The sequence below is a fragment of the Oxyura jamaicensis genome, chromosome 23 (assembly GCF_011077185.1).
Source record: "Oxyura jamaicensis isolate SHBP4307 breed ruddy duck chromosome 23, BPBGC_Ojam_1.0, whole genome shotgun sequence".
NCBI classification, from domain to species: domain Eukaryota; kingdom Metazoa; phylum Chordata; class Aves; order Anseriformes; family Anatidae; genus Oxyura; species Oxyura jamaicensis.
In genome coordinates, this window is record NC_048915.1 from 2,632,209 (window position 1) to 2,651,435 (window position 19,227).

At 61.6% G+C, this 19,227-nt stretch overlaps 2 protein-coding genes and 1 long non-coding RNA gene across 3 annotated transcripts in view; 1 reads left to right on the forward strand and 2 right to left on the reverse strand.

The window, feature by feature from the left end:
- Window positions 1-6: 6 nt before the first annotated feature.
- Window positions 7-9,349, forward strand: OPRD1 (opioid receptor delta 1). The gene is made up of 3 exons (XM_035345752.1): window positions 7-401; window positions 5,017-5,366; window positions 6,079-9,349. Exons 1-3 carry the CDS (start codon window positions 172-174, stop codon window positions 6,609-6,611), a joined length of 1,113 nt encoding a protein of 370 aa, XP_035201643.1. The 5' UTR covers window positions 7-171; the 3' UTR covers window positions 6,612-9,349.
- The window catches only part of LOC118177752, a 16,605-nt gene continuing 2,677 nt past the window's right edge, over window positions 5,300-19,227 (reverse strand). Inside the window, exon 5 of the long non-coding RNA XR_004755911.1 lies at window positions 5,300-5,313. This is a non-coding gene — a long non-coding RNA (uncharacterized LOC118177752). The remainder of the gene's footprint in view (window positions 5,314-19,227) is intronic.
- RCC1 (regulator of chromosome condensation 1) lies at window positions 13,541-18,748 on the reverse strand. Its single transcript, XM_035345748.1, has 9 exons — window positions 18,676-18,748; window positions 18,380-18,567; window positions 17,893-18,072; window positions 17,701-17,797; window positions 17,055-17,177; window positions 16,671-16,826; window positions 16,239-16,358; window positions 15,675-15,827; window positions 13,541-15,098 (listed from the first exon to the last, which is right to left on the reverse strand). Exons 1-9 carry the CDS (start codon window positions 18,746-18,748, stop codon window positions 14,923-14,925), a joined length of 1,266 nt encoding a protein of 421 aa, XP_035201639.1. The 3' UTR covers window positions 13,541-14,922.

Below are 19,227 nucleotides of genomic sequence, written 5' to 3' on the forward strand. Positions count from 1 at the left end.
GGGGCTCGGCCCTGCCCGCCCCCGTCCCCACGTGGCTCGGGGCCGTTTATAGGCAGCCCCCGGCCGCCGCGCGGCTGCGGGAGGCGGCGGCGCTCGCCGGGAGCGGGGCTCGAACCCGCGGCGCTCGGATGCGCGCTGCGGGCACGGCGGGGCCGCGGTCGCCCGTGGGCCATGGAGCTGCCCACGGTGCTCCCCACGGAGCTCCCCACGGAGCTGCCCACGGCCTGGGCCAACGGCACCGCCTGGGTCCCCCTCCCCGGCCCCGGAGGCAACGGCACGGGGCAGCCGCGGGCCAAGGACGCCACCTCCATCCTCATCGCCATCGTCATCACGGCGCTGTACTCCGTGGTGTGCGTGGTGGGGCTGCTGGGCAACGTCCTGGTCATGTACGGCATCGTCCGGTGAGCGCGGGGGGCGTGCAAGGGCGGCGGGGGGGCAGCGTGCACCAGGGGCGAGCGTGCAGCGGGGGTGAGCATGCACCGGGGGCGTGAGTGCACCGGGGGCGAGCGTGCACCGGGGATGTGCGTGCACCAGGGGCGAGCGTGCACCGGGGGCGAGCGTGCACCGGGGGTGAGCGTGCACGGGGGGTGTGAGTGCACCAGGGATGTGCGTGCACCAGGGGCGAGCGTGCACCGGGGGTGAGCATGCACCGGGGGTGAGCGTGCACGGGGGGTGTGAGTGCACCAGGGATGTGCGTGCACCAGGGGCGAGCGTGCACCAGGGGCGAGCGTGCACAGCGAAAGGGATGGCCACAGGAGCAAGTGTGCACCAGGGCTGGGTGTGCACCACATGTGAGAGAACCAGGAGTGAGCGTGCACGGGGAGTGAGCGTGCACCAGGGGTGAGGGTGGGTGTGCCCCGGGTGCTGTTTGCACGGCTTGCCCCCCTGCCCAGGTAGCACGGAGCTGGGTGTACCCGGCGGGGACGCGTGTGACGTGTGTGTGAGGAGCACGTGCGAGTGCACACGCGTGCGTGGGGTGCCCGGGTGTGTGTGGGGGGAGCTGTGCGTGTGCCCGATGCCGTGCGAGAGGCAGAACCACGGCGTGTGCACAAAGCAGCACGGGGGATGTGGGAAGCCGGTGTTTGGGAGGGGGGAGGATGCACCCGGACTCTGCCCCGACCCCAACCACAGCCCCACCCCGGTGCCAAGTCCCCTGCCCGCACCAACGGCCCCTTTGTCCAAGAGGAGCTGCTCAGGGCCGGATCCTGATGCTCTTACTCCATCAGCAAACTCCTCGGGGGGCACCACTGGCAGGGAGGGACCCCAGGGAAAAGCCACGAGCGCACCAAGGGCCCCGCACGCCCCTTCCCTCCCTGCTGGGGAGCAGCCCCACGCTGATCCTGCCTGGGTACCAGGGGTTAATGCAGCCCCGGCTGCAGTTTATAAGGAACGAGAACCACAAGACCAGTGGGGTTTGAATGAAATTCCCCATTTTTTCCCCATTTCCCCCCACCAGCACTCCCAGCACAGCCACCATTACACCGGGTCAGCAGCTGGTACCCTCCCGCCTGGCTCCTGGGCAGGTTCCCACCCCAAAATCAGGTGCGCAGCAGGGACCCACGCTCCAAACCCCATGCAAAACTAAGAGGAACGGCTGTGGGAGCGAGGAGGGATGGCAGGGAGCAGGCTCAGCACGCGGGCGAGCTGCCGGAGGTGCGGGGAGCGTCCTCACCTGCGGAACAAAGCCAGCTCCCGCCTGCTCCGTGCTCCTCGGGCGCCTCCGCTGCCTATGTGCAGCCCTCGAGCCGGGGAGGGAGCGCTGGGGACCCGGCAGGGATCTTTCATCCCCTAAAATCAGCCCTGGCCAGAAAAAAAAGCAAATCACAGTAATTGTTGCAGGGACAACGCAGCACAGACGGTGTCAGGGTGAAGGATGCGTGCTGTTAGGCCCCCTCCAGCCGGCTCAGCGGGGGGGAAGGCGTCTGCAAATGGAGAAGCCTTCAATGTGCAAACGCCATCCTCCGTCATTTAACTCGCCAAGTAACCCGATTGCTGCACACGCTCACGGAGCCTGACTCACGTAGGGACCCCATCTCCATGGTTTCTGTCCCCCCCTCCCCGCTCGCCGCCCTGGCAGCTGACGCTGCGGTTCAGGGCGACTGCGAGGGGATGAACCATCGGCGGCCTCCGAGCCCCTCGGCTGCTGCTGCTCGCGTGCCTGGGCCCCCGTGGGGTTTCTCGGGGGTTCGTCCACACGAGACCCATTTTCTGAGGCGGGCGCTCCCGAAATCGAAAGGTCTCAGAGCTCCTGGACGTTCGTGTGCGTGCAGCAGGGAGCGGAGGAAGGATGGAGCAACTCGCTACGCGAGGGGAGTTGCTCCCTGTTTGGGGGGGATTCGTCCAGGACTGTGTTCCCCCGCTGAAGCCCACCAGTGTCCTGCAGGATCAGATCCTGATAGGATCACGGGCACGTCTCGCGATCAGACCCCTCTCCTTCCCTCCACCCCACTGCACACCCCGAGGACCCAGCCCAGCTGAAAAATCAATCTGCTTCTTGCCCAGGGCAGCCAAAAGACGAGCTTAGAGCCAGCACCCAGCCTCCCCGGCACCCTCCGACAGCTCGATTGGATTGCAATTAGCACCGCATTGTCAGGGCTTTTAAAAATACCCCCGGACGTCATTTGCAGCTGCACGCTCAGTGCCAGTGCCCGGAGCCGATCAGTGGGATGGCAGCCTCCCGTGCCCAATATCTTTGCTGGGCACAGGCTTCCTAAAACCAGGCTCTTTCAGCCCAAATCGGGGGCTTTTGGCAGCTCCAGGAGTTTTGCAAGCGGTTTCTTTTACTTGGGTGTTTGGAGAGGTTTGGGGGGCTTGGGGGGGGGAAGCCGGGAGCGGCTGCTGCAGTTCTGCGCCACACTCGCTTCAGCCCCTCGCGCCTCACACGAGCCACCCGTCTCCCTCCAGCCCTTCCAGATTGCTTCTTTCAAGTGCCTAACTTCCCAATCAAGGCACTCGCTTAATTGCGATGGGCTTGGCAGCCCCCGGGAGCTCCATCAGCACAGGCGGCTGCTCCGCAGCACCGCGCTCTGCCTGCCTGGAGCACCCCTGTCACGGGCAGCCCAGGGAGGGGGCACCACGATGGACCCCTGGTGAGTCCCAGGCCGAATCCTGTCCCCAGACCCCAGCTCTGGGGGTCCTTTTGAGCCCCCTGTTTTCTGCTTTGCTTCACTGGCACAGCCCCGTGTGCCCGGGGAGGGGGCTTGGGCCCCGGCCCCCTGGCACATCTGGCAGCGGGCAGCAAAAGCGCTGAGCCAGCGCCGCTGAGGGCACCTGGCAGAGCACGGCACCCACAGCGGATTTTCCACTTCACGCAGAAAGCAGAGATCAAGGAAGTGTGAATCTACCTGAAACGGCTATTTTTAACCTAGGTGAGCCAAAAAAAAAAAAACCCAACACCCGACGGCGACAGAAATGCTCGGGTTTTTGTTTAACCTGGAACGGAGCTTTGCTAAAAGATGCATTCGCACACACAGACACACAAAAGACCCCGGGAAATAATACCGAAAAGGACTTTTCAAGGAAATTTCAAATTCATGTCGTGTTTAAAAAACAAATTCAAATCAGATGTGTTCTCCCCCCCCTCCTTGGGCGAGGGGCCGGCGGCCACACGTGCTCGCTGCTATTTCCCACCAGACCCACTCCTGCAGCTCCTGGCTCTGCTGACAGCAGAACTGGGGGCCCACAACCCCCTCCGGTGGGCTCCCCCCACCCCGCTGAGCTGCTGGGATGGAGCACGGGGAAAAGCCCCGGCTCGGGATGTTACAGAGGGGACAGAGCCTCCCCGCAGCAGGGCAAACCAAAGCCCCGCTGATCCTCCCCGCAGCAAGCCGCTGTGCTGCTCTCCAGCCGAGCAGCACCCGAAGGAGATGGAGCCCTTCAATCCCCCCTCCTTACCCCCCCATTTTGCTCCACGTACCCCAAAACACACGGCGGGGTCTTTCCACCAGCTGAGCCTGACGCACGCTCACCCAGCACCATCTCCCCCCTGCGCACCAGATCCGAATTCGCTCCGGGGTCGCCGCAGCGCCACGGCCCCCCCCTTGCTCCCAGACCACCCCCCCCATGCCCGCTGCAGGCAGGTCCCCCATGCACAGAGACGCTGGCATCCAGGCCAACACTTTTGTTAATTAATTAGGCTGCATCTAAAAGAGCTGGGGGTGGCGGAGGATGCTCTGAGCCACGGGGCTTGCTGGAAGGGAGCACGCGGGAAGGGCTGGAGCCGCTGGCACAGCCCTGACCCCAGCAAACAACCGGGGGGGGGGGGGGGCCCGAGGAGCTGCCCCTGACCCAGCCCCAGTGCATTGACCCCTGGGGACCTCCAGATTTTGGGGACCTTCAGGTCTTGGCACCCAGCACCGGGTGTTTCTCCTACCATGGTGTGATGAGGACCGGGGCCGGCATCCAGCAAAGGGCACAGGCAGCGAACGGCCCCGCACCACCTGGCCCGACGCAGCCAGGCTTCCCCCAAAAAGCTCCCCCCGAGCAGCTCCAGCCGGGCTCACGGCGCTGCTTCCAGATGGCCTGTTTCCGGGGGTAATCGATCCAATTTCTGCAAGTAAACTCAACAGGGAAACAAGCTAGATAATCACGATTTACTGGGTGGAAAATCAGATAAAGGAGGTTTCGGGAGGTAAAGGACATTGTGCAACTGATTCAGGGAAATGGAGTAAATCGATTTAATTGGAAAAGAGACTTCTCTGAAAAGCTCTCCAGATTTATTTTTTGTTTTGAACTCCTGTCACCTCCCTGGCCAGGTGATGGTTTGTATGGAAGGGCTCCCGTTGGCTTCACCCAGCGCAGCAGCGAGTCCCTCGCCCTTCCCAAAACGGGCACGTTTGCTCAGTGATACTTTTTATCCCCTCCAAACTCAATAGGAAATGAAAACAAGAAGTATTTGTGGTTTCTAAAGCTGTTGGGATAGGCAGCTGGAAACATACCCTTAAGAGCACTGACTGCACACCTGAGCCTTGCGAGCCAGCCCTGACCCCCTGTAAGCCCCCGTCTCTGCCACCGCAGGTACACCAAGATGAAGACGGCCACCAACATCTACATCTTCAACCTGGCCCTGGCGGACGCGCTGGCCACCAGCACGCTGCCCTTCCAGAGCGCCAAGTACCTGATGGAGACGTGGCCCTTCGGGGAGCTGCTCTGCAAGGTGGTGCTCTCCATTGACTACTACAACATGTTCACCAGCATCTTCACCCTCACCATGATGAGCGTGGACCGCTACGTCGCCGTGTGCCACCCGGTCAAGGCCTTGGATTTCCGCACGCCGGCCAAGGCCAAGGTCATCAACGTCTGCATCTGGGTGCTCTCCTCTGTCATCGGGGTGCCCATCATGGTCATGGCGGTCACCAAGTCGAAAGGCAAGTGGCTTCGGGGGAAAGGTCCCCTCCTGTGCCGTCTGTCCCGGCAAACCCAAGGCGCCTGGTCCTGTCCCTGGTTTGAGCCCAGTGAAGGTCACCCCTCCGTGGGACCAGGAGCATGCCCTGCCATGGAAAATCGTCATGGCATCACTTCCCAGCTTGGCAGGGAAATGGGAAAAGAGGTTGGAAACAGCCCCAGAAACCGTCCTCCCCCTTCCCCAGCTCCAGTCCCCCCAGTGCCTCTCCCCAGCTCCTGCTTCTGGGGTGCAAATCAGGTGCCTAAGCCCATGCCCGGTGCTCGGGATTTATTGGGAAGTCCCCAGCTGGCCCACACCACGCTCAGCAGCTACACTTTGGTGGGGCCAGACCCTGGCTGCTAGGAAAGCTCTGAGCAGCTTGAGGAAGGGGGCAGGTTTCGGTAGGTGGCACGGGGCCGTGTCCAGCGCAGTGGCTGGGAGGAGACAGCGTGGGGATGGCCCAGGAGGCTCTGCAGGGAGCGGGTCCCTGGTACCTGCTGCATCCCTTGGGCACCCCAAGGGTTGGTGGCACAGCTCCTGGGGAACCTCTGCAACGAGCTGGCACATGGGCACGCATCTCCATGCGTTCTTAACAAGGATGGAGATGCTCACGACAGCTGAAAGCAGACTGTTCACAGCAGACACTGTCTGCTCTCTTTTTTAACCCCTCTCTGACATCGTCCTCTCTCCCGCAGACGGGATGGTGCTGTGCACGCTGCAGTTTCCCGATCCTCCCATCTACTGGGACACCGTGACCAAGATCTGCGTCTTCATCTTTGCCTTCATGGTGCCCATCCTGGTCATCACCATCTGCTACGGGCTGATGATCCTGCGCCTGAAGAGCGTCCGCCTCCTCTCGGGCTCCAAGGAGAAGGACCGCAACCTGCGGCGCATCACACGCATGGTGCTGGTGGTCGTGGCAGCCTTCATCATCTGCTGGACGCCCATCCACATCTTCGTCATCGTCTGGACGCTGGTGGACATAGACAAGAAGAACCCCTACGTGGTGGCCAGCCTGCATTTCTGCATCGCCCTGGGCTACACCAACAGCAGCCTCAATCCCGTCCTTTACGCCTTCCTGGATGAAAACTTCAAGAGGTGTTTCCGAGAGTTTTGCCTGCCCTTCCGAGCCCGCGTGGAGCAGAACAGCTTCTCCCGAGCCCGGAACACCGTGCGGGAGCAGGTCTCCACCTGCACCCCCTCCGAAGCCCGCACCAAGCCGGCATGACTAGCCGTGGGCAGCCGGTGGCAGGGCGGCAGGGGGGACGACCTGCGCTCCGAAGTGACCCAGGTGACCACCACGGAGCTGTAGCAGCGTGGTGGCCCCGGCGTTGCTGGATGCCGCTGAGACTGAAAGCAATTGGCTGCAAAGGTTTTTTTTTTTTAACCCGAAATGGGGGAACGGGGGCTCACCGAGCAGCAAGGAGCCATCCGCTGCGTGCGTGGAAGCGTTTGGGATTTCTTTCTGCCATCGCCAGCCGGTGGGAACGGCTGAAGGAAAACCCACCGGTGGCCACTGCTTTACTGGAGTCCTCCAAACCAGGACTGGCCCTGGAGGATGACTGTTGACTGTTAATATTATTGCTGTATTATTCTGAGATCTCCAAGAGCAGCCAGGGCAGCCCGGCACACGGACACGATGCCAACACCACCAGGGGCCAGAGGGGAACGCGTCCCCTGCCGCCATCGCCGGTGCTGAAATCCCCAGCCCCGCATCCAGCAGGGTGGTGGGGCGCTGCTCCTCATCCGTCTGCCTCCAAAGACATTAAGCCCAAGAAAGATTTCATTACAGGAGCAATTCCTGAGAGTTTCTCGCAGCACTAACGCGATTAGGATGGATGAGCGCTGCTGGCGCGCAGCTGGGGAGCGCGCAGCATCCAGCCCCTCGTCCTCCCCGGCCCTTACAAACTCCCCGGCAGTTTATAAACCCACAGATTCACAAGGCAGAGTTCAGGATTTGCCACCTGCCTTCGCTGTGCTGAAAAATAACCCTAGGGCCGACCAGAAGCAGAGATTTTGCCATTCCGTGCTCGCCGCTCGCCCCGATCTCCATCCCGCTCCCCCAGCGGCCTGCAGCAGCTCGAAGGGCGCACATCCTGCGGCGGCGCTGGCCCGGGGGCTCTGGACTGCATTTCCACTGCTAACTGCTTACAGATGGGTCCCTGGGAGCCGCAAGCCTTCCTTCCTCTCACCTTCCCGCAGCCACGTCTGCGCCCATGAGGTCAAACGGCCCACAAAGGACGGGGCTCATGAGGAGCGGTAATAGCTTTTATTGGGCAAATTGATGCTGCTGGAGGAAGCAGGCGAGCACCCGGCTGCACCTGGGGCTCGTGGGCTGGAAGGAGAGACTGGCTTGTGTCTCTGTTTTATTCCAGTTGCATCAATTTAGCCTAATAAAGGCCATTACCTCCCCGTACCAGCCTTACCTTACTGCAGAGCTGGTGCAAATTGCAGCCTCCCCGTTTGGAAGGCAGAGCCGACGAGGCAGCCGAAGCAAATTTGTTATTTTTTTCAAAGGACCAAATGGGGCAAAATTGGCCATTTGGATCTCCGATCAAGGCTCTCTGGGGCACGCCAGCAATCCGTCTCCTCTGCAATGCATCCCTCCCTGCCCGAGGAAAAGGCTCTTACGCATCCCACAGGGGTGAGCCTCAGCTCCACGAGAGGAGGTGCTGAGCTGTCCACAAGCGGTTGCAGATTGCCAGCTTCAGCTCTCCAACTCCTCCCCCCTGGGGGAAGAAGCCCCAGCCCCATCTGGTGAAAAAGGCTCCTGGTGTGGAGCTGCTTTGTGCTGAGGTCCCTGCAGGAGGGGGGATTCCCTGCAGGGCAGGGGAAGTCCTGCAGAACCAGCATCTCAGCGGTCACCCCAAGCTAAGGCTAAAATCCGACTTGAGAGCTCAGTTTGGGGGTAAACCCCCAAAATCAGATGACCCCGTATCACCTTAGCCAGTGCCTCGGTGTCCCCTGGAGATGCCAATGCTGAGAGCAGAGTTCCCAAGGCAGCAGCGGTGGCTAAACAAGGACGAGACACCGGGTGCTGCAGCACGGGGAGGTGACCGTGCTGGGGAACCATTTCCCACCCCCACAGGGCTTTCTTCCCATCTGGGGAGCCCTGCCAAACTCAGCCTGCTGGAAAACACACTGGGGCAGCCTTAAAGCAGGTTAAAAGGCTCGTGGTCATTACTTTTTAAACTCGGCCACGCTCCAGCAGAGCTGGAGCCAGGACGCAGCGACAGCAGGGCGGTGCAGGAGCAGGAGGAGAAATGGAAACCGGAGGGAAAACTTCACCCCGTTTCCACCCCAGGAGCTGGGAACCGAAAACCCAAGATGCTTACAGGGAAAAGCAGAGGTTGCTGGTGTGAATTTGGTGATGGCTTGATGCGTGCCAAGGTTTTGTCCCGGATTAGCCAAGGCTCCCCGTAACGCCCCAGCTCCCGCAGTCAGGCAGTTGCAGGGGGGGGTCGTGGCATTTCTCAATTTGGGTTTTGCTGAATAAAAAAGAACACCTGGGGGGGGAAAAGGGACCACTGACGGCAAATGCTGCACGTGAGACGTGGGAGTGACACGGACCTGGGTCGCCAGCCAGCTGCACTTCTCAGCAGTGCCCTGCAGGCTCCCGAGGGCTGATCCTGCTCCTCCCCGCAGTGACGCCTGCCCAAAAAGCAGCCCGGGAAAGGGGGGCCCAATCCTGCCCCCGCTGGGCACTCGGAGGGCGCTCTGTATACTTATACATACCTACATACCTGTACACCTCTCTTTGTCCATAGGTGCACGGAACTGAAGCTGCTCCGCGCCCCCCAGCCCCGTCCCCTCGGCCCCAGCCGCGGGGCAGGGACAGTGCCGGGTCCCCCCTGCCCGGACCTCGACCTGCTTGAGCCACCACCCCCCGTCCTTGTGATTTGCTGGCATTGCTGTGTAGGATCCGTGCTTTCTAAATAATAAAAAAGAGAGAGACGAGAGGTTCCAGCTCTCCTTTAATTCTTGGGTGCTGAAAGCGAGCGGGGAGGGGTTTTGGGGGGGTTGGTGGTTGGGAGGTGCTGTGCTCCCCATGGCACGCTTGTGGGGAGGAAAACCACTGGGGGGGCAGAGCAGGGTGCTCACCCCAATTCTTTCATTTCCAGTGGTGGAAGGCAAGTGTAGATGAGACAACACTCAAGGGGGCTCATACAACAGCTTCCCGAGAGGAATGCACATCCTGCATCTCCGACCGAGGCTGCCAAGCTCAAATAAAGCAGGGTTTTTCTCTTTTCTGGGAGCGCAGAACCAATGCCACAATCCCAAAGGAAAGTCCCGTGCAGAGCAAGCAGCTTCCTCTGTCCTGCTCTGAACCGAGGCATCGCTGCAGTTTCACGTTAAAGGCCTGAAAAACTCTCCCATGCTGGGAGAACGCAGCCCTGCTCCGCACCGAAGCGGCGGTGCCGCCGCAGGTCATCAAGATACAGCTTTCGTTTAATAGCCCAGCCGCTCAAAGCCTGGCCCAAATGACATTTGTTAATTTAAATGCAAATGAGGATTTGGTGCAAACGCAACAGAAAGGGGCCTTGGAGCCTGTAGCTCTCACGCCGCTTAATGAGACTTTGGGTTTTGGGGGGTTTATCGCTGCTGGCACGGCAGCTTGGGAAGCGCTGGGATGGGAGCGCACGGGGCTGGAGCGGAGCATCCGTGGGACCTTGGCCAGGAAAGGGGAAGCTTGTGAAGGTCAAAACGCTCACGTGAGGAACCAGAGGGCAGGCTGGAGGGGGAGCCTGGTCCCCTTCATCCAGCACCCTCGGAAAACGAGCCCCAGCAACAGCTCCAGGGATCTCACGGCCCACAGAACAAGGTAGCGGTGCCAATCGCGCTTCGACGCGCGCACCTCCCGGAGAGTTTCAGGGAACGCATTTGCAAGCCTAGAAGAAGTTTGCTGCTGCAGAGAACATTCCTCTTTCTTAATCAGGCCACAAAATAATGAACCCTAACGTAACACGCTCGATTCTTACACGTGTGATTAATTACGCAGCCACCAGTTTCTTTGTCTGCACCACGGGTCTAGACTGACTTCATAATTGCATTATTATGCATAAGGAAATGACTAAGTCTGCCTGTCGTGGCGAGGACACGGCGATATCTTCCACCACCCTTTCTGCAGAGGAGCCTGGGATGCGTTGAGGCTCTCAGGCCCGAAGAGATGCTTCTTGACTTGTGATTTATCATTTAAAAAGCAAACAACAACCCGCCATGAGTAATTACCAGGGCTTTATTTTTCCCCCTCCTCTCAGTTCCAAACCCTGCTCAACTCGTGCCGTCACGCCAAAGCTAAAAGCAGCTGAGCACCGGCAGCACACACCCAGTGCTCTCCTCCACCAAGCACCAGCGCACAGCCCCGTTATACTGGGATGTACTGGGATGTGCTGCCCACGCTCCCGCTCAGCGCTGCCCTTACCAGGCGCGGTGGGACCAGGCGGGGCAGATCCCCAGCCCTCTGGCTCGGCTGCAGAGTCGTCGTTAAGCTCTGGCGATGTTCCACAGGGCAGTTTAATGAGCCAGCTCCCAAAGCCCAGGGAAAAAAGGCTTCCATTGTGAGCGCTATTTGATGGGAGGATTTGGCGACGTGGGCGTTGGGTGGGGGTCATAATTAGGGTTAGGGTTTGGAGAGAGGAAGAGCAGAGCCCTGGTGTGCGTGGGGCTGCGTAAAGGCTGCCAAAGGATGCTCAGGTCTCCCAAAAGGACGCCAGCAGGAAACTTTGCAATAATTAAAGCTCATTTCCTCTTCAAGGCAGGAAAAGGAGGACGAGAAATCAACTCAGCAGCCCCCAGGCCGCCTTGAAGACAGACGCGCCTCCCTCCCGGGGGTCCCTGGGGAGTGCTGCACAGGTAGCTGCTGCTCTGCGAGAACGCAACCAGAACACCACCACCACAACACCCGCTCAGCGCGCACAGCGAGACCCAAGAGCCTCACAACACTCATCCTCTGCAGATGCTAAAAGCCCCAAATCCACGCTGCCGTCGTAGTTCTCCTGTAAACCAAACACTTCTTGCACACTCTGAACCGTAGCAGGTGAGGACCAGGAGCACGGGATCCGTGTAAGCCGGTGGCGGCGAGGACCAGGCAAGGGGGAGCCCGGGGGCTCTGGGGGGCTCGGTGCCGGGTGAAGGCAGCACCGAGCTCCTCTGGCCCCAGCTCCTGAGCAGTGCCGGGAGCGCTGATCGCAGCCGTTTGTCCATCCGGAGCCGTTTGCCACGCTGAGCCACGGGGAAGGTGACAAAAGCCACCCCTCCGCAGTGCAGAGAGCCCCAGCCGCGCACCAAGTCCTGCACCCCACAGCTGCTGTGGGCCCAAATTCCTCCTCCTCACCCCCAAAACGCCCCTGCCTCCCCCCCCCACCGACCTGCCAGCGCAGAGCCACGTTAATGAGACGTTTCCCTCTCCTCAGTTGTTTTCCTTCCCACCCCCGTCCGCAGGGGCTTCATCCTGCCCCGAATTTGGAGCAACTTCCCCTTGAAGCGTCACTCCGGCTCCCAAGACAACGCGAGCTGATTCATCGCAGCAGATAATTTTAATCTCCATTGTTTGTGCGCTCGCTCTCCCCAGCCACGTTTCCCCCTCTTTCTTGAAAAGCCGCCTCGCTCTGCAGAGCTCCAGCGGGCTGCTCACCCGCGAGGGGACGGTTTCTGCTCCCAGAAGTGGGCTGGGTGGGTGCTGGGGTTGTGTTCCCAACAGGCTGCACCAGCTCCGGGCTGGGGATGAGGCGGGAGGGGACGTGTGGGGTGGTGCCATGCTGCAAAAATTGGCCCAAAATGGGGGTCGGGGCTCAGCAACGGGCTGAGCTCAAGCCCTTACCTTTTGTTGTCCCTAAAGGTGTTTTCTACAGAGTTTTGAAGGAGCCATCATCTTTACAGAGGCCTCACCCTCTTCAGGAGACACTCACCCCCCCCAACAACTGCCCCAAACCCCCCACCTCACACCCAGACCCCAAACCCAGCCCCACCGGCCATTTAATCCCTCCGCACCCGAGCCAGCCCCAACCCCACCAGGGCCGGAGCTGCGGCAGAGCGAGCAGCCGCTCCCGCAGCCCCCGGGGCCGAGGCAGCTTGTCAGCATCACCCCGTCCACGCGCCGCCAGAGGATCCCCCACGTCTCCCAGGATTAAGGCTCTCCGCGCTTATGAGCTCTAAATAGGTCGGAGCGAGGCGCGTGCAGACGCACGGCGCACCGGAGCCGCCCGGGTTCAGAGCCCTGCGTCACGGCGCCGCTGGTGGGCGCAGAAAAGGGGGCGAGTCGGTTTGTTTTCCCTGGAAGGGGTATAAAAATAACCAGGCTTTTGGAGAAGCGGGCGTTCACGTGGAGCTTGGCCCCAGGAATCAGGCCCTGGAGCAATTTCACTGTCAGCTGTGGAGGAGCTGGAGTGGGGGTGAGGGTCCCGGGCAGCGGCATCAGGTTGTGGTGGGCACTTGCCCCCCCTGATGGTGAATTACGGGGAATGAGCAATAAAAGATGCTCCCCGGGGCCACATCCCAACGTCATGCTTACACGGAAAACAAAGGAGCTGCTGGCGAGCCCAGCACTGCGACCAGCAAACACAGCTCTTTAGTGGAGATGTTTTTTTCTTTCCTTTCATTTTTTTCCCCTTTTTTCTTTCTTTTCCCTCCTGCTCAGCACCCCCCCTCCAAATCCCGAAAGCCCAAATCCCCGGCTGGAGGCTCATTAAGGAACCCGCACCCAAACTGGTTAATGAGGAACAGACACCGGAGGCTCCAGGATGCGGTCGGTGTGCCTGGCTGCAGTGGAAACGTGCTCCCATCAGCGAGCCCCAGCTCCCTGGTGGTGTCGGGGGCAGGACGGGGGCTGGCCCCCACCCCACAGCTGGACAGCGCTGCGGGGAGGGCGAGGGGGCGAGCAGGACCCCGTGGGAACCCTCCCCTCCTCGCCCCGTCTCCCAAACCCCGCTGTCCTCAGCGCCTCCTCCTGCTGCCATCCTGCGGCCGCGTCCCCCCACTGCGCAGGCACGCGGGCACGGCCAGCACCCAAGGGTGGCCCCGCACCCATGGAAAGCGTCCTGCCGCCCGCACCCAGCCCTCGCCACGGCACCAAACCTCAGCCCCCGCAGGGGTTGAGCCGCTGTGCCCGAGGAGGTGCTGCCCACCACCCCCCCCCCCGAAGCGAAGGGAAAGCCCAGGGTTTATCAAAACTCAGTTTATTCCAAACGTTAAAAGATTACTTTTTTTTTTTCCTCTCGTCCTCAAACAACCAAAATACTTTACATTTTCTTTAAAAAATTCGACCTAAGCCATTGTACAACCCCCAGCCCCCCCGCCCCGCGCACACACCCACCGCTTCCCCCTGGCGCTGTCACAACGCCTAAAATCTGTCCTCGGAGCCCCCCCTTCTCAGTCCAGGTACCTGGAAGGCAGCACGGAAAGAAAAACCGGGGCGGGCCGGGCACAGGGGGCGAGAGCAGCTGGAGCAAGAACCGGAGGCGACGGGGAGCGTCCCGTTGTTTGGAGGGATTAGGTGCAGAGCTGGCTTTGGGTTCTGCCTTCGCAGCAAGTGAAGCTCCTTCCTCACCAGGTGGAGAAAATGAAACAGAGAAAATTAGGACCGAGTCCCCTCCGTGGCACTGGTCTTGTTGGGTTTCCCAAGGTGACCGGAGCAAAGAGCAGAAGTGGAAGATTGTAGAAAAGAGATGGAGGGAGGGAGGTTGGGAAGTGTTTCATCCTGCTCCTGGCCTTGCTTCTTGTGGGGTTTTGGCTCAGACTCGGAGGCGAAGGGTGGGAGGGAGGCGCCCACCTTCTCCAGCAGCAAGAGTCCCACTTCCAGCACCTGCTCCACGTGTAACGGGCAGCACCCAGCTGCAGCCCCCCCTCCCCAGGCCACAACACCCACCGTGGGCACACGAATCCAGCCGGGCCAACCCTCAGCACCTCTGCGCCGCTGCAAGAAGCGTGTGCGAGAGGGAAACTAACGGAGAGCTCCCTCCTCGCGTCCCCGCCACACGGGAATGGTTCTGCTGCACTGAGGCGTCACCCTAACATGCCCAGGGGGCTTTGGTGGGCGGCAGCAGGCAAATCTGTAACAGATCTGGGCACAGAGGTAGAAGATGTTCAGGTGAAGGGGATGGGGGCAGCACCTGGGGACTTTGGAACAAGGGAACCTCAGGAAGCCTGATGCCCAAACCCTCCTGTGTAGTGAAGCACAAGGCACTCAGCTTTGCTGGGCCAGGAAATATTAAAAGTAATAATAATGATAAAAAAAAAAAGGTGGGAAACCCATCTAGTCACAGCACTGAGATCGGTTTAGGACCAAGCTGAAGTGGAGGAGCTGACGGAGCGCCTGGTACCGCGGGAAGACAGACGCTCGCAGACAGAAAACACGAGCACCCCTGCAGATCCCTGCTCCAGCCACACAGACGCCGCCAGGACACCTCGGGGCCTGGCTCCAGGGGCCCCCCTGCCTTCCCTGACGTGGTCTGCGTCAGGAACCAGCCTCCCAAAAAGCGGCCAAGGGCAGAAGGTGGGTGTGTGCGCGGGCCCCGCGATCCCGCTGTGCTCCTGCTGCTTCATCAACTCTGCTCCTTGTCCTTGACCAGCAGGACAGTGTGTTGGCCTCCGCTGGACACGGCCAGGACCAGGCGGTTTTCCAGCTGCTTGCCCGTCATCTGCACGGGGCTCCAGACGTCGTCCTCCTCCCCCGTGCCCAGCTGGTAGTTGGTGCCCATGCCCCAGGCAAAAGCTCGTCCTGCAACGGAGGTGAGACAAATTTGGGTTCTGGGTGAAGTTCTGAAATCCCCAAGGCAAGGGAAACCCGAAGGGTGTCAGAGGAGCAGGCAGGGGTAAGAGAAGGGAGGTGCTTTGGCCTCCCTCTAAGCAGTTTTTCATCACGCAGCCTGCTCCTAAGCCAGGTTCCCCCACCCATCAACACGCTCCCTGTTCTCACGTGATGGCAAATCCTTCCCGCAGCTGTGGGCTGCACGTGTTCCAGACAAGCCAGCGCAGCGCCGGAGCACAAAGAGCTCTCGCAGCAGCCGAGCTCACAGCTCAGAGGAGGGACCAGCAGGTCAGCGACCCCCTCCCGGGTCAACGCTCTTCCCCAGACCTTGCCGCCAAGTGCCCACTAAAATATTTGAGCAGCTGCTGCTCGGCTCCTGCAGGCCGGGTGCTTGGCAGGGGCTGCAAGCGCTGGGGCCCGGCTCAAATCCTGCCCCAGCTGCACGTGATGAAGCCCCGGGGGGGGGTTGAGGTGGTTGGGCAGCACCCCAGGAGGGACAGCTGAGGGTGAGCAGAGCTCCGTGGGCAGGGAATGCCTGCCACTCACCGTCGCTGCCGACAGCGTAGCCGACCGACGCGCCGCACGCCACGGAAGAGATGCTGGGGAGGTCGGGGATGACGGTGGGTGTGCTCTTCTCTTCTGCCCCTTCCCCGAGGCCTAACCGGCCGTACTCGGCCCGGCCCAGGCTGTAGGCTTTACCTGGGGCACGACAGAGGCGCAGGAGGTGACTCAAAGTGGAGGGGAGCCCGCTGGAGGCAGACCTTTTCTCCCCCAGGGCCGATCCCAGAGGAGCTGGGAGCGCTGCTCCTCCCTGCCACGTCCCGCAGCACACCCTGTGTGCCAACGCGGGGCCCCCCGGCTGCACAGTGGGGTACAGGACCCTTCGTGGGTTGCTGTTATCACCCCAGCTCTTTGCTTCAAATCCGTGAGGCTTTTTCAAGCGGGCTGTGCTTCTGGAAGAGCCAAACAGCCCCTTCACGGCTCCCCCACGCAGCCACTGCAGCCACGCTGCCCTGAACACCAGGGACTCAGAGGGATTCAGCATTTCCCCCGCACCCCAACACCTCCCCACGGGAGCTCCCAGCCCCTCCCCGACCCACTGGGGCTCACCCTCCGAGTCCACGCAGACGGTGTGGTGCTGCCCGCCGGAGAACCCGAGCCAGGACTTGGTGGAGTTCTTGAAGGACGTCAGGTTCTGCGGGGAGAAGCAGGGCTCGGTGCCCTGGGTCCCTGCGGCACAAACCCCGGCACGTCAGGAACAGGGGCACAGACAGCCCAGGCCATCCACCCGGGGCTCACCCCACTAACACAGCCCAGCTCCCCCAGCCCCAGAGATGAAGGTTATCACGGTTCTGCTCGAATCCACGGGCTGCGAGGGCTGGGACCCCAACCCAGAGCTATACAAGGCCATCCCCACGCCCATTGCCGGCTCCAGTCCGTCCTACGCCGGGCACCGGGAGCGCACGGTGGGTTCAAGGTGTGCTGGATCCCCACCAAAGCCACCAGGAAGGCAGGAGAGCTGGAGGGCCGAAGTGAACTCACCCAGCTGGTGGTAGTTGGAGAGGCCGAAGCCGTAGATGTGTCCTTCCTGCGTGACGGCAAAGGTGAAGTAAGCCCCACAGAAGGCGTCCTGGAAGCGCATCTTGCCTTTGTTGCCTCTGCCTCTGACAGGGACACGCTGCGGGACCAGCAGGCGCTCTGGGGGACAAGAAACAAGACGTCGTGTAAGAACTAATGCTGTGCACCCTTTCCATCCCCCCTTAGGTCACCGAACCCAAGCAACCGATTTACAAACGAGCCCCTGAGCTGCCGGGGAAGGGGCAGGGCGGGTGGGTCTCTGCTGCTCAGCAGAGCTCGGCGCTGGAGCCCAAGCACGCCGCCCGCTCAGCGCAGCCCCGAGTGTCCCCGAGCACCAAAGCCACTCACGCAGCCCCTTCCGCCCTCCTCGGTTGGCGAAGAGCTCCGGCACTCTCCCCAGCTGGCCCTGCTCGCCGCAGCCGCACGTGAACAGGTCGCCATCCATCGTCAGCATCACCAAGTGGTCGTTCCCTGCGAGGAGACGCGGGAGGTGAGCGAGCAGCAGCCACTGTCCACATCCCCGAGGACCCCAGCAAGAATTGTCTGGAGTTCGTTGCGGCCTGCTGCTTTCTGGAACGCTTGAAACACCAAGATCACTCTTCCTGATCCCATTTCCCCCATTTGAAACTCCAAAGAACAAACTGGGAAGGTTTAGAGGCACGGGTGCCCCCCGACCTCACCTGGGCCCTGGATGAATTCCCCTGGCTGCCCGGGGGTGAGGGTTGGGGCACTAACTGTAAAGCATTTCAGACCAACCGTAAACTAAGTGCACAGCTAAGCTGTAAAACCCGTTAATATCTGACTCAACGCGATGTAAAAACACCGTTGGGGTTAGCAGGAACACAAGGTCTGCTCTCTCAGGAGCCAGAGGGGAGCAGGCAGACCCTTGTACCCAGGAAAACGGGCACGGACCCTCGGGACCCTCACCCCCCAGCCAAGGCTCAAACAGCCTCGTTCGGCAGCTGGACCCATGCACACCCAGGACCTGGCTCACCTGAGACAATTTTGACGACAGGTGAGCTGAGCTGGAGGAGCACAGGAACAGAGCTCGTCTTCATAGGCTCCAGCAGGCCTATCACCCCGTTGTTATCCTGGGGGAGGAGACAGACACCCCGAAATGAGCCACGGAAGCAGCCCAGCGACCCCCCAGCAGAGCTTCCAGCCATTTTCTAAGAAATCGACGTACCCGGAAAGAGCCCCAGACAAAAACCCTGCCGTCGTCCGTCAGCGCCGCTGTGTGACTGTCCCCCGCCGAGACCTGCACCACCTTCTCCTGCAGCTCCACCAGCCCCGGCGTGGTCTCAGACCCTTCTGCCGAGGTGTCGCGCCCGAGGGCGCCTTCGTCGTTGCAGCCGAAGGTGTAGATCTGCAGACAGAGGGACCCGGTCAGGAAGGGGCGCAGAAGTCGACAGGACGTGCGTGAAGCCAGGGGACGGAGCCCCACCTGAATCGTCCCTCTGCACCCCAAAATCTTTGAGGTCCGCGGCACAGACCCCACCCAGGAGCTGGAGCAGGGGGGAGACCTGCAAGGTGCCACCCCGCAGCTACACGGGGGCAGAGCGGGGGCCGATCCTCACCCTGCTCCAGGACACGAGGACGTCCCCGAGCCCGCAGGGGTTGGGGGCACAGCTCAGCCTTCCCCCCGCCCCGTGTCCCCCCCATGCCGCTCTCACCTTGCCCGTCTCGCTGAGGCACACGGTGTGCATCCCTCCGGCCTCCGCCTGCACGATCATCTCCGGCAGCTGCACCAGGGCCGGCTTCTTCCTCTCCATCACGCCCTCGCCCAGGCCCAGCTGGCCGACGTCCCCCTGCCCCAGCGAAAGCACCAGCCCGGGCTGCGTCCGGTGGGACGGGTGGCTGACTGCGGGGCAGAGAGGAGCCATGCGCTGTGCTGCCCGGGGAGGGGGGGGGGAACCCTTCCAGCACAGCTGCGCAGGGAATTCGGGGGCTCCCCGGGGGGGGTTCTTACCTTTAAGCTTCTTCCTGGCAGGAGATTCGTCTTCTGGCGCAGGGCTTTTCTTTGCAGTGCGTTTTCCGGGCATGGTGGTTTAAGATCTAAACAAACACAGACGCCGTTAGGGGGTCGCCCAAGGCGGGAAGGGATTTTTCTCCGAAACCAACCCCCGGCCCAGGCTGAACCCCCCCGATTTTTGTTTTCCTTGCACGTTTCACCCGCCGCGTGCTCCCGCGCCTCGGGGAGCCGCGTGCTCCGAGCACCCTCCCCGCTCAAAACCCGCGACCATCCCAAGGGGAAGCCGGGGACCCTGCGCCGCCCTCCCCCCAGCCCCATCCCCGCGGATCCCCGTTTGAATCTCCCGCCGGTCCGCCCGTCCTCCCTTCCCCACCGTCCTCCGGTTCCGCCGCTCCCCGGCCTTCCCCAGCCCAACACCGAGCCGGGGGGGGACCAAGCTGCAGCCCCCCGGGAGGAGCGGTAAGGTCCCGTGTCCCCCCCACCCCCACCCCGGTGCCCACCCCGGTCCCTTTCCCCCCTCCCCGTCCCCGCCCGGTGCCCCCAGCCCCG